General features: G+C 34.4%; 2 protein-coding genes across 3 annotated transcripts; both read left to right on the top strand.

Moving 5' to 3' along the window:
* The first annotated feature begins 3,900 nt into the window (after positions 1–3,900).
* On the top strand, positions 3,901–7,562 carry LOC121123895 (NAD(P) transhydrogenase, mitochondrial). The gene is given in 6 exon segments (XM_040718954.2): positions 3,901–4,283; positions 4,353–4,531; positions 4,534–4,932; positions 4,934–6,586; positions 6,709–7,188; positions 7,278–7,562. Coding segments are annotated over 6 exon segments (3,126 nt in total). The 5' UTR covers positions 3,901–4,018; the 3' UTR covers positions 7,428–7,562.
* A 1,832-nt stretch (positions 7,563–9,394) lies between these two features.
* Positions 9,395–13,001, top strand: LOC121124388 (uncharacterized). Of its 2 annotated transcripts, XM_040719542.2 has the most exons (6): positions 9,395–9,710; positions 9,767–9,895; positions 11,171–11,347; positions 11,404–12,144; positions 12,234–12,427; positions 12,487–13,001. In XM_040719542.2, the coding sequence occupies exons 5-6, from the start codon at positions 12,281–12,283 to the stop codon at positions 12,880–12,882; spliced, it is 543 nt and encodes a 180-aa protein (XP_040575476.1). In that variant the 5' UTR covers positions 9,395–9,710; positions 9,767–9,895; positions 11,171–11,347; positions 11,404–12,144; positions 12,234–12,280; the 3' UTR covers positions 12,883–13,001. The 2 variants fall into 2 exon arrangements, with proteins under 2 accessions (XP_040575476.1, XP_071747330.1); XM_071891229.1 differs by having other exon boundaries at positions 9,767–9,890; positions 10,679–12,144.
* The last annotated feature ends 831 nt before the right edge of the window (positions 13,002–13,832 follow it).

Raw genomic sequence — 13,832 nt, 5'->3', positions numbered from 1 at the left:
GGCTAGATTTGTACAATTATTATTATTTTTTTTAATCGATAAGATACGAGAAAAGTAGGATAATTAAGAAAAATATCTTATTCTTTTCATTATAATAGTTCATTAGTATCTACAACTCGAAAATTAGATTTTATAACGATCTAATAACATTTTTTAATGTTATTAGGGTCATATATATAATACAAGACAATGAGCGATACAATTTTGATAGACAGAAAAGTTTAAGTGATTTTATTTTTTGGTGCCATGGTGACCATCCAATTGTTCACTATTTTCCTTAACATGAATGAAAAAAGGGCTTTCATTGTTATAATATTTGATTGTTAGGCCCCCAAAAAGGACTACATCAAAATTGTTACGTCACGTGGGAACGCTACATCGTTTATACAATAAATTATATGTTAAAATCAAAAGAACAAGTTATTTTCTCTAATTATCCTACTTTTCTCAAGTTAATTTATGTATAGGCTTACAACATTCAATTGATCTCCGGCTGTCTAGAGATAATCCCTATGCCTAAGAAGCTATTGATGCAAAATTAATTATACCCTCATATCGACTTAGAAATAGCCTTTCCTCTTTACAAGGAAGCTATTAAGCCACTCTCTAGACAGGATTGTAAAGTGTTATTTTGTATTTTTGCAGTCCAAAAGAAATTATCTCCCAAAATTATAATCATGATTATTAAAAAATCTCTAAATAAGTTCAATGTCAAGATTGGTTCCCTGTCAGATGCTTCTCATTCGTTTAGATCATCATAAGTATTTCAATTCTGGTATTAAGGTTTTTTTAACATTTATCAAGCCATTTGATGAAGTTTTAACAATATTTATTGAAAACTTGTACATTATAAGTAGTAAAAATATCTACTTTGAGACCACAAAATGGCCTCGCCTTCAATTAATATGCAATTTATTACGTATATTATGGATTTTACAGCAGGGCTTAAACAGGCAAGTTATATCCATCCATTGTCTAGTTGTATTATATATCAGACTCTAAAATGTATTTAAATATGTTATTACATTGTTATAGAATCTTATTTCCGTATTTATGATAAAAATTAACTATTATAATGGGAAGAATAAGATTTTTTTTAACTTTCCTACTTTTCTCGTCTCAAATTAATCCCAAAAAATGAAAATAAATAGAAAATTTATACATTTTTAGGGGTTTTCAGTAGATATTACCTTGATTAAATTCAAATATCACTGTTTATCTTTGGCATCAAGTAGTATTCAATGTAATTGTTTGTCTTATTTTGTTCTTAAAGCTATTTAATGAAATTTAATCAATATTATAGGAAATTTTTCCGTTTCATGTAGTACAATATCAACTATGAGCCCCCAGAATGTAATTTAGGACGTAATTGAATACGTTTTATTGATAGGTTCCTTATTTTTAGGCTAAACAATTTTTTAATTGTTTTTAAAACGGTTTGTGTGCAGGAAAATTGATTAACATTATCATGCCCTCCAGTTGATATACTTTTAACTTACTTAAATAATCAACTTCTGTCAAAGTCTGTATCCTTTAGATCCTTCCCTGTATCCAATTGATACTTATTATATGAGGTAATCAAATATGTATGTAGTATTTAAATAATTCTGAAATGAAATGTTGAACAAATTCCATTTGAAGGTTATTAATGGCTTAAAATCGTAATACATTTCACGTAGTAGAAGTTTTTGCTTGTCTCTGAAACTTTAATAGGTTTTATACCCCTGATTGATCAAAGCCTTTTATAAGTCGTCTTTATTTGCTTGTTTGAATTGATTTAATCAGATAAGTCGATCATCATATTGGAGCGCGGATATTTTTATTCAAAAGTATATGAAGTTTTAGAATATATTTTTGATGTTTTTGATATGTTTTACCTTCTTCGATCAACGAATTGAAAACTCGTCCCACATCAAATAATATGAAATTATTTAGATAATGTTAGGAATATGTATTTATCGTGGATTCTTTTTAAATTATTACTTTTAGAATTGTCAAGAGGCATGTCTTAGGACGGTGTCAAATAAATTCGTTAAAATAACGAATTTTTTCATTATGTCTTGGAAGAAAACAGGGATTTTTCTTTTGGCCAAGAGTATACTAATTTAGGAGATTCCTTCACTGTTGAGTCTTTATAAACAAGAAAACTTAACTATATATGTGTATGATTAATGTGCTCATCTTAGACTGTAGAGAAAGATGCATGCAATAATTACTCCACCTTGATTAATCAAGGAATCTTTAGTATTTAAGACTTTTTGAAATAAATGTCACGAAACACCGAAAAGGTTATGTTTTTCTTCAGATTGAAATTTCGCAACTGGTTATTTAATAAAGTTACTTTGTTACTTGTAACATTAAATGTTCATAAAAGCATTTGATGAGTGCTTCGATAATTAATTCATTAATTATTGCTCCTGTTGGATCTGTTTTAAAGGGATATCTACTTAAATGTTGAGTACTTTTTGTTGCGGACTTTGTTCCTTATGTAAAATGCTATCTGATTGTAAATATTTTATAAATTTCGCAGATGGGAGAGGATTATTATACTGAAATGGGTCATATGAAGGTTATTTTTATTTAAAAACATATATTTATATATTCTTTTAATCCATGAACGTATTATCTACCCGGATTTAATTCATATAATTAGAGTTCTTATTCTACTTTATGGACTTTTTTGACTCTATGCTTAATATTATATATCCTTTTCAGACTGTACGTCATTGGAGCAATCCCAACATTTGTTCTTTTCAACTACATCACCTATAAGCATCCATTAAGAAATGCTCCCAAGAAGCCAGATGCACACTAATAAGTTGTTCTTCTACTCTAATGTATTGAGACTTTAGTTTATTATGTAGTACAGTGTTGTTTTTTTATCATTTAAAAAGATGTAAGGACTCCCGTCATTCGCTCATGGTCTTCACTTCACGTAATATATATCGAGTAAAGAAAAACGCAATAAGACCTTCTTAAGCATTTATTCATAATGTATTTATTAACATCAGTTACAAATAAATTGACATCTTCCATCTCCTAAAACACCGTTTATTTATAGCTTATTCATCATTTTATCATATTGGGTACATGTAGCCATTCAACACAAAAGTAAGCTTGAATGATTTTCCTCAAAGTTGGGACTGGATTACATTTTAATTCATTGACGAAATTATCGTCATATTATGTGAACAAATTATTCTAGTTAAGCCTTTATCTGTGTCGCAAATTGCACTTAATGTTGCCAAAATTGATCGTCACAATAAAATAATGATAAATTCAAGGTTTTTTTGGTTAAAAGCGGCCATATCGGGGCCGAATGAAGTATTTTTAATCCAAAAGAGGCTCACAAGTATAGTTAACATTATTAGGTATCTTAATCCAAATTTGAATGATAAGCCTATAATTGACTCAAATATACCTTTGAAATAGTGGGCTGTCAGGGCATCCGCGGGATTATATTTTGGTAAACAAATTTCAACAATTACTTTTTTTTTTAAATCCACAGTTGTTTACATAAAATTAATTTTTTTGGAACAAAATTTAAAAAAATTGAATTATAAAAAAAAAAATATCCAATTTCTCTAGTAAAAAGTAAACATTCCTTAATTGGAGTGGGGGGCTACGGACGTCCCTGGCTGTATATATATAAAGTTAAAAGCATAAATTGGCATTTTCTTGATTTTTGTTCAAGATTGCTTTTATGTGGACGTACCAAACATTTATTATTTGTAAGTCATTCACTTAGTAGAATTTGTTTTCTGGTTCTCTCTCTCTCTTACACCCCCTTTCTTCTCTCAACGACGCAAATGGATCTTTCAGAAATTTTATACTAGTATACTTCAAGCACCTTGAAATCGTCGATTCCAGTTTATGTATACTTAGTTATATACTCAAGGCAAGCGTTTCATTATTACATAATTTTTGACAAAAAAGTTGTCCGTACAAAAATGTCATAAGCTTATCATCCGTACTTCCCTTCATATCATGGTCGTACTTAATAGAATCTCATTTAAAAATGTGTTTCTTCTTCTGGGCAAAAGGTCCTTTAGTGATGGTAAAAAAAGGGATTCCTTATACTAGTATAAGACTTGGTGTACCTAAAGAAACATGGATCCAAGAGAAAAGAGTTGCCGTTCCTCCCTCTGCTGTGGAAACATTGGTGAAAAGGGGGTTCAAAGTTTCTGTTGAGAATGAAGCCGGAACGCTCTCAAACTTTAGAAATGTAGACTATGAGTCAGTTGGAGCTAATATTGTGGATAAGAAGGAAGCCTTTTCTGCAGGTTAAATAGATTTGTGCATGTTAAAGATTTCATACAATCAATGAATTTTTTTTTAAAATCTCTTTTTAGATATTGTCCTCAAACTCAGACAACCAAGTTTAGAAGAGGCCAAACTATTTAGAGATGAGGCCATCCTGTATTCCTTCATATATCCCGCACAAAATCAAACCCTTATTCAAGAGCTCTCCAAGCATAACATGACTGTTTTTGGTATGGATTGTGTTCCGAGGATCTCCAGAGCGCAAGTTTTTTTGATGCACTCTCCTCTATGAGTAATATTTCTGGATATAGAGCTGTGGTGGAAGCTTCAAATAACTTTGGTCGCTTTTTTACGGGGCAAATTACAGCTGCAGGAAAAGTTCCTCCAGCAAAAGTTTTGGTGATTGGGGGTGGAGTAGCAGGACTTGCTGCTGTTGGACAGGCCAAAAGTATGGGTGCAATTGTTCGTGCTTTTGATGTGAGGCCATCAGTAAAGGAACAGATTGAGTCTATGGGGGGAGAGTTTTTAACAGTTAACATAAGTGAAGATGGGTCCAGTGATGGAGGCTACGCAAAGGAAATGTCTAAGGAATTCCTTGATGCTGAAATGAAATTATTTCATAATCAATGTAAGGATATTGACATCCTTATAAGTACGGCTCTTATTCCAGGGAAAAAAAGCTCCAATTTTGATCAAAAAATACATGGTAGATGACATGAAACCTGGTTCAGTCATTGTGGATCTTGCTTCGGAGGCAGGTGGAAATGTTGAAACAACAGTGCCTGGAGAGCTCTCAGTGTATAATGGTGTCACTCATATAGGATTTACGGATTTGCCGTCGAGATTGTCGACTCAGGCATCAACATTGTATGGAAATAATATATCTAAGCTCTTACTTTCCATGACTGATGGATCCAAAGATCATTTTTACGTTGATGTTAATGATGATGTTGTGCGTGGTTCCATTGTTCTCAATCAAGGAGTTATCTCATGGCCTCCCAATCCTCCCATATCAGTTGCTGCCGTTCCTGCAAAAGCTTCAAACACTGCAATATCTAAAAAGACTGAGAAGTTACCTAATTATTTAAACATGTATCTAAAAGATTCCGTACTATATACTACAGGTCTGGGAGGATTGGTAGCACTGGGCATGGTATCTCCTAATCCTGCTTTTACAGCCATGACTGCTACATTTGGACTAAGTTGTGTTGTTGGCTATCAAACTGTTTGGAATGTCGTTCCTGCACTTCATTCGCCTCTCATGTCAGTTACAAATGCTATATCAGGCATAACAGCTGTTGGTGGACTTCTTCTCATGGGTGGCGGTTACTATCCCACGAATACTGTGGAAACCCTGGCAGCCACTGCTGCTTTTATATCGTTTATTAATATATTTGGTGGATTTATTGTTACAACTCGTATGTTGGATATGTTTAAAAGACCCACTGATCCTCCAGAATATAATTATTTGTATTCAATTCCTGCTGGTGTATTCTTGGGTAGCTATGGACTCACTGCATTAAATGGGTATCCAGAAGTTCATCAAATGGCTTATTTAGCATCTTCCCTCTGCTGTGTAGGTGGATTAGCTGGGTTATCCACACAAAAAACTGCTCGATTAGGGAATATTTTGGGAATAATTGGTGTGTCTGGAGGCGTTGCAGCAACGCTAGGAACATTATTACCCTCACTGAATGTACCACTCTTAACCCAAATGGGAATGGTTGCAGCAACTGGAGGATTGATAGGCACTGGAATAGCGAAAAAGATTCAAATTACAGATCTGCCTCAATTGGTTGCTGCCTTTCATTCACTTGTTGGTATGGCAGCCGTTCTCACTTGTATGGCAACTTATATCGATCACTTCCCCACGTTTGCCACAGATGAAGCGGCAACTATGATAAAATCATCGCTTTTCCTTGGTACCACAATTGGAGGAATCACTTTTTCGGGATCCTTAGTAGCATATGGAAAATTACAAGGACTTCTTAGCTCTGCACCTTTTCTTTTTCCAGGTAGACATGCTCTTAATGGAGGTCTTCTTTTGGCCAACCTGGGAGCAATGAGTTTGTTTCTAAGTGACCCCTCGTACGCTTCAGGATTAACCATACTTGGTGCTTCCTCCGCTTTAAGTTCATTGATGGGAGTTACATTAACGACTGCTATTGGAGGTGCAGATATGCCGGTTGTTATCACTGTTCTAAATTCCTATTCGGGATGGGCTCTCTGTGCAGAGGGTTTCATGTTGAATAATAATTTGATGACCGTAGTTGGAGCACTTATAGGATCATCTGGAGCTATTTTGTCATACATCATGTGTGTTGTAAGTGATATTATTATTCGTTTTGTGAATAGAAATCTACACTTTATTGTTGTGTATAACCCATAAAAAGTCTATAATTGAATTATTATAAACCTAATATACTAATAATTTTTGATCACCAGGCTATGAATAGAAGTTTAACCAATGTCATCCTAGGAGGTTTTGGAACCGTGAGTAAGACAAAAACTAATAAGACTCAAGAAATAGCTGGTACTCACACAGAATGGAGCACGAATGATACCGTCAAGGCGTTGGCAGATGCTAAAAATATTATAATTGTTCCTGGTTACGGACTTGCTGTGGCCAAAGGTCAATATCCTGTTGCTGAATTAGTACAAATCCTTCGATCCAAAGGAAAGAATGTGAGATTCGGCATTCATCCCGTTGCTGGACGTATGCCAGGTCAACTGAATGTCTTACTCGCTGAAGCTGGAGTCCCGTATGATATCGTCCTAGAAATGGATGAAATAAACGATGAATTCGAGGAAACGGATTTAGTGCTCGTAATTGGGGCAAATGATACAGTTAATTCCGCTGCAGAAGATGATCCCGAATCGATTATTGCAGGGATGCCAGTCCTCAAAGTGTGGAAAAGTGGACAGGTATAAGGACAACTTTCATATTTAATTAGTGTACATTATATAATATATATCCAAGTAATTTAATGTCTCATATTCTTTCTAATCACTAGGTCGTGGTAATGAAAAGATCCCTTGGAGTCGGCTATGCTGCCGTTGAAAATCCTATATTTTTTAATGAAAACACATCCATGCTACTTGGGGATGCCAAAAAGTCATGTGATGGCCTACTAGCAAAATTGAAGGAACACTATGATCTCTGAAATAAGTAGCTATATTGGAGATACTTTCAAAAACGCATTCTACAATTTATTTTAGATATAATTATATTTATTACATATATTTTAGCATACAAATCTATTTTGTAAATTACGAAAAATAAAGACTTATTTTCAATATCCATTTTCTTTCAAAGGAGTTACCTCTCCCCCCGATGATAGCTTATTTCTATTCAACATAAAGTTCTTTAACATTTCTTCATGGGCAACATGAGGTATATTTATAAAATGAAGAAACTCCGAGAGAACCGGTAAGAGACTCGTATCAACCCTATCTTTTGAACCACCAGCGACTCTAAGAGCTTGAACATAATCGTCTACACATGATATCTTAGAACCATTGCTCTTAAATAATTGTGAAACGTTGTCCCGGAGTTTATTCTTAGAGTGTGGTTCCGTCATAGGGAAGTATAAAGACTTCCACATACCCAAAGAGCCACGTTTCAATCCAATTTTAGATGGCCATTTGCCATATTTTTTGTAATAACTCGGCCATACTTCAACAGTGTTGAGTCCATTTGATGACACAACATCGATACCATCATTGTTATTGACCCAGATTGTATCCGTAGTCTCATCTTCAAACACAAGACGAAATTGTGCCACCTTCTTCATGATTTGTACATCCTTAAGAGTAGCAAATGTACAAAGCGGAAATCCAAAAGACGGAAGATAGATATTCAATACCTTCCATGTATCCTTGTAATATAAATCGACTTTGATTTTGACAAAGTCGGAGTCAATAATCCGAATGATCTCTTTGAATATATTAATTATTTGATCTATTGGCACCTTCCACGTGGAATTCTCAAATTTGAGAGTTGAAGTTTTCAAAGAATCAGAAATAAATTTTTCTCCTAAGTGTTTCCCAGCCACTAAGAACTCGATTAATAAAGAACTGCATTCAGATGAAATCGTAAGTTGAGAAGCTACTTTGTTTCTTTTTCGGTTGTAGGATTTAGATACTTGTGTCGACTTGTTATTTATTTCAGAGCCTAATTCAGGTGTCAACGGAACGCTCAGTTCATACTGAGATTTTGAATCTGAGTCCAGTATATCTTTAGCTCGACAACTCATTTCAAATGATGAAGAATCATTTTGAGTATCGCTACATGACGAACCCGTAGAGCTCATGAGATTCAGGAAATCAAAGGTATTGTATTCGTCTTTAATAGCAGACTCCTCGACTTCTAAAGGCTGTTCATCCAAATCCACATCCAAGAATGAAATATCCTCATGCTCTTTGAGATGAAGGGGAGAGTAATGTTCTTGCTGAAGAGCTTCATCACTGAGATCAATGAGGGGTGCCAGGGAGACACTGGAGTTACTCAGAGAGGAGGCCTTTGCAAGATCGGGCGTTTTGGCATTGATAATAACATCCAAGAGAATAGTAGAGATGATCCGCTTCTGCACATAGCTTTGGATGGCTTGAAGTCGAAAATGAAGAGCTTTGATGACGATAACAAAATCTTCTTTATTGCAATTCTTTTGAACAAAGCAAGGGAAATTCTTGGATGTCTTAAGATGTGGAACAAGGGACTCGAAGCAAATTTTGTATGGCTCGCCTTGATGGAAATTGCTGGTTACCACTGAGATGGACTCGGATGGTCGGAAAGTAAATGTTGGAAGGCTGTCGTCATTATAACCATACGACGGCATAAAAATTACATCCCAAGATCGAAATATGGGTGTGTAACGTACATAGGGATCAGGACGGAATCGGGGTCTTGAGTTCTGAGGGGATCCATTGTGCCAATCCTCATTGGAATTCAACATCTTTCGATGATTCATTTTCCTTTAGTAGGATTAGATCTTCAAAATCTACAGATTGCACGCTGAGTTTGCTGCGGGTGAAGGCCCACGACTCACTAACAATATAGCTTTAGAAATTAGAAGCATCAGATGATGAAAATGAAAAGGGAATTTACTCGTTTAGAATCTTAATCGAATCCAGATTCGGAGCGTTGTATAACAATATATAATCTATACAATATAATCATAATATTATCTTTGTCTTTTGAGTGCGTTCATCTTTAATTAATTATATTGATATCTCTAGTAGAGAATTTAATGAATGAGGAATCGAGGGTATGGAATATATCGGCATAAATCAACTAATAGCCATTAGAGGAGAATGAACAGATTCGACATAAGTTTGAGCAATTTAGAATGGTATATTGGTTTATTAATGACAAAAATTATAGTGTTTGTCCATCACTTTGTCATCTTTAATGTATCATGCTCATGCAACCCTTCCTTGATCAGTTGGTAACTAATAAGCCTGTTCTTCACGACTATGGAATGATTATTCAATCTGTGTTTAGAATTCTTTGCAGTGAAATAGAGCTAGTTCTAATTCAACCAATTAACGTTCAGAACACTGATTACGGGAAAAGAAGTACAACCATCATCAACTGAGAAACAAATAAATGGTATATTTTGGTGTTAGTGAGGTAACGCCGTGCCGGCATTCATTCGCTCTTTATTTTAAACGTTACATTTAGTAAATGTGAATCTTTTAACTACAAGGGCGGCAGGAGGCGGGGGATGGAGGGCTATAGCTCCCCTTCCAGCCCCAAATACAATATTTTATTGCATCTACATAAATATGTGTAGTAGATTAAGATAGACCATTCCCAGGGGGGCGTCGAAAGTGAGTGGTAGTGAGGCAACTGCCCCTTCAATGATCTAAATTTGTCATAAGAAAATTTACATTGAGCATTTAATCCAGATACCTCCTACTTACTTAAAACTTTAGCTATCTTGTCTCTTGCGAGAGATTATGTGGAACACCTAAAATACTTAGAGACTGACAATAATTATTAATGAGAAATAGCTAAAGCTTAAAACTTTAAAGGTTTAATATTTTAGCAATAGCAAGGGGAAGAAATCTTTGACATTGTAACAAAAGAAAAAAATATTTGAGCAAAACAATCGAAAGTATGGGTTTTCCCCCTATAATTAAGCTCCAATAATTTTTTAGTATTAGTATAGCATTTATTAAAAAATATCGGGTTGAAGAAAAATAATCAGGCCTTTTAATCTATTAATGATCATGTCTTTGATTTATCTCCTGAATCAAACCATATATTCAAACTAATTAAATCTATTTCAAAATGTTCTACAGACATAAAATTATATCACGGGAGGATTCAACAGACCAAAGTTCGGAGCATGCTCACAAATCTTATTCGATTTAAGAATAGATAATTATTTATTCTTAAATTGAATTATAGTCAGAATAATCTCCCAAATCCAGCATTAATATTTTCGACAGACTAAATAACATGGCATTCAGGCTCGTTGATAATCGTTCAAAACTGACAATCGTTCATCATATAAAAAATCGTTCGTGAACGAATAACAATGAACGGCAATAAATGCGCTTTTAAATCCTTCATTGCTGATTTAGATTAAATTATCTCAGACCCCTTTTTTTTCAATATCTTCAATAATCCAATTGTTTATTAATTCAAAAATTGAGTTTCCTGGAAAAAAATTTGAAAAATCATATCAATATTAGAGTGGATCTTTACCATTTATTTCTAATGTTTAGCCTGTATTAATGATGAATCCGTGCGTTATGACTAACATTGATTAATTAATAACATATTCATTATAACATTTGGGCTTTCCACTTTTCATGATTCAAGTGGAAATATTGTGACAAACACTTTCTATAGCTTGAGGGAAATTAAATAAATATGCGTAATAGTGATATATACTAGGTACCTTTTTCAATACATCAATTAATAAGTACACTTGTGATGGAAATAGAGAAAAAGAGTTCCTCTAACTATGATCAACATAATATTTAAGTGTGTCAATCACACCTATGGAAAAACAGAGGGGAAGGATGACGAAAGTATATAATATGGATCAGTTCATTACCTGCATGTGTAGGGGTACTATTATTATAATATATTAATTCAACACATAGCTACTCTTCATATATTTATAGCATATATTATGTATTTGCTTAACGACAAGTCATCACTTCCCGTGTTTGCTTTTGAATTATAGCAACAAAATCCTCAAGTAATTTATATTTCATATAAAAGGAAAATACCAAGGACTGAGTCTGGAGAGAGGAAGTGTCCATAATCTACAAATGCTTATTTGCTTAGAGTGTGTCGATACAATGGGCCTCATGATTTAAAAGTTATCCTTTCAGTCAATCCCATCGAATCCTTTGATTAGAACCCAAAATAAAGTTTCCAAAAATAATACAATGTTCAAAACAGTGACTTCCTGCCTACCTTTATTCCCTGTCATCCTTGCTATAAAGTTTCCTCTACCCATGAATGGACCTTCATCAAGGATCCTAACAGGAGAAGAGACACACAATTCCCACGAACAAAGATCACCCGCTCCAAAGCCACAAATCAGCAGTAATATTCCCTGGAGACTCGAAATAGAGGAAGGTAGCTTACTTCATGGAACTCCGGGCCAAAGAGTCAATATCCGGATTCGACTCACAAACTTGGAGTCCATACAGAGACATTTTACGATGGCTGTTGACGAAAGTGGAGTAGGATCCTATCGATTCGTAGAGAGTCAGAGCAAGTCTGCTATCTTAGTTCCGGGAGGGGAATCCAAAGTATTCACACTCAATCTCAGAGTCCCTGAAAATGTTGTGAGGGACATAGAACACTCATCCGAGTATCTGCCTCCGTCGATGATTCCAATTATCTCATTCGAAGTACGTCTACTTTCAATTTACAAGCCATATGTATTATATTGAGGATAAGTTCTAAGTAGTTTCATGAATTCCATATTTATCTTCCTTAGTTGCTTCGGAAGGAACCGAAACTGGAGTGAGAACAAATTTTGTGAAAATGGAAATTTCTTTCCTTGTGGCTTACTCATTCAGTGATGCTCAGAAACCAAGAATCAGGAGTGTTGCTCAGAGTTCCGTGGAAATACAATGCTCTGACATTGAAGAGTGTGACTCCAAGACCTGGAAGGCCATTTTCCTCATTTCTGTAAGGCCTTTTTCTTCAAGTACAAGATTTTCATATAAAAATATTTATTCTTTTCTTAGGATAGTGAATCAGGGATTCGATCCATTCAAACAGATCCTTACATTAACTTTAACTCGGGATCAAGGAGATTCATCTATAACGAGTTTATCTTTGGAGATCCGAATGAAGAAGTTCGATTCGTGATGAGTGGCAACTGTTGTGAGAAGGAGCTCTCTGTCACTGTACAAGATGGTTTTGGTAATGCAGAGTCTCTTTCTCTTCTTCCACTAAGGGATGGAGGGAGTTCATCTTCAAATATGGGGCTTAATGGACTAGAAATTGCCATCATCGTAGTATCAATCATATTATTTGTAGTTATAATCGGAATTATTACTGCAGTCGTTTTCATTCGACAAAGGAATGCTGAAAGTGTGAATGAAATGAGAAGATTTCCTTCTCCAGCAGAAAGAGCTTGAATATTGCTTAATTTTTTTTTATAAATTTAGATTTTATAGTCTTTAATTTGATGCTCAGATATTTATAATTGTTGTTGACATTTTAATTATATCACTTTATGAAGATTGACATAGTTAAATGCTGAAAGAATATGTGTTTAGTTCAATCGATTATCGTCTGTATATATGTTTCAGTTAAAGTAAGAAATCCGTTAATATGCAAAATGACTAGTTAATGTGCATAATAACTGAACTAGACTGTTAATGTACAAAATAACTCAACAAGACCGTTAATCTGCATAATAACTAGGTAATGTGCATGAAAACTGAACAAGACCGTTAATGTGTATAATAACTGAAAAAGATCATTAATGTGCAAAATCATTGACATAATAAATTTCACATTATCTTCCGAGGCCCTTTCCAGAGACACAAATTGATATTCGGCGCACGGGATATGCAGCATGTCCACAGGGCTTGATTAAGAGTAAGCATCCTTCGTCAATTCATGTATTACAATCAAGGACGTCATCCACTGTAATAAAGGTTGATATCCCGGCCCACGGGTTGTCTTGCGTGCCAATTCGATAAACAAATGGGTTGGAACACACTGCCAATTCATGTTATATCATCAAAGACGTCATCCACTATAGAAATGGTTGATATCCCAAAACACAGGTCGTTTTGCGAGCCAACGCGACTATCATACGGGTTGGAACCTAACGCCAAGTGCAAATATGTTTATAACTGAAAACCAAAATGGCTATATATTCTTAAAGAATAAATATCGTCATCGGTATCCGCCTATATCAACGGTTAAATTAGAAATATCGTGCAATTTAACTTTTTCACTACCTTTAATATAGTAGTTTCTTAGTAAAATAAAATTTCAAACATTAAATTTTATGAAAAAAAAAATCAAAAATCCACAGCTATACACAAAAAATAGAAATTCCTGATTTTTTTTTTTA

This window comes from Lepeophtheirus salmonis, chromosome 9, assembly GCF_016086655.4.
Source record: "Lepeophtheirus salmonis chromosome 9, UVic_Lsal_1.4, whole genome shotgun sequence".
Classification (NCBI taxonomy): Eukaryota; Metazoa; Arthropoda; class Copepoda; order Siphonostomatoida; family Caligidae; genus Lepeophtheirus; species Lepeophtheirus salmonis.
Note: the sequence above shows the minus strand (reverse complement) of the source record. Positions and strands in the feature narration are given on the sequence as shown.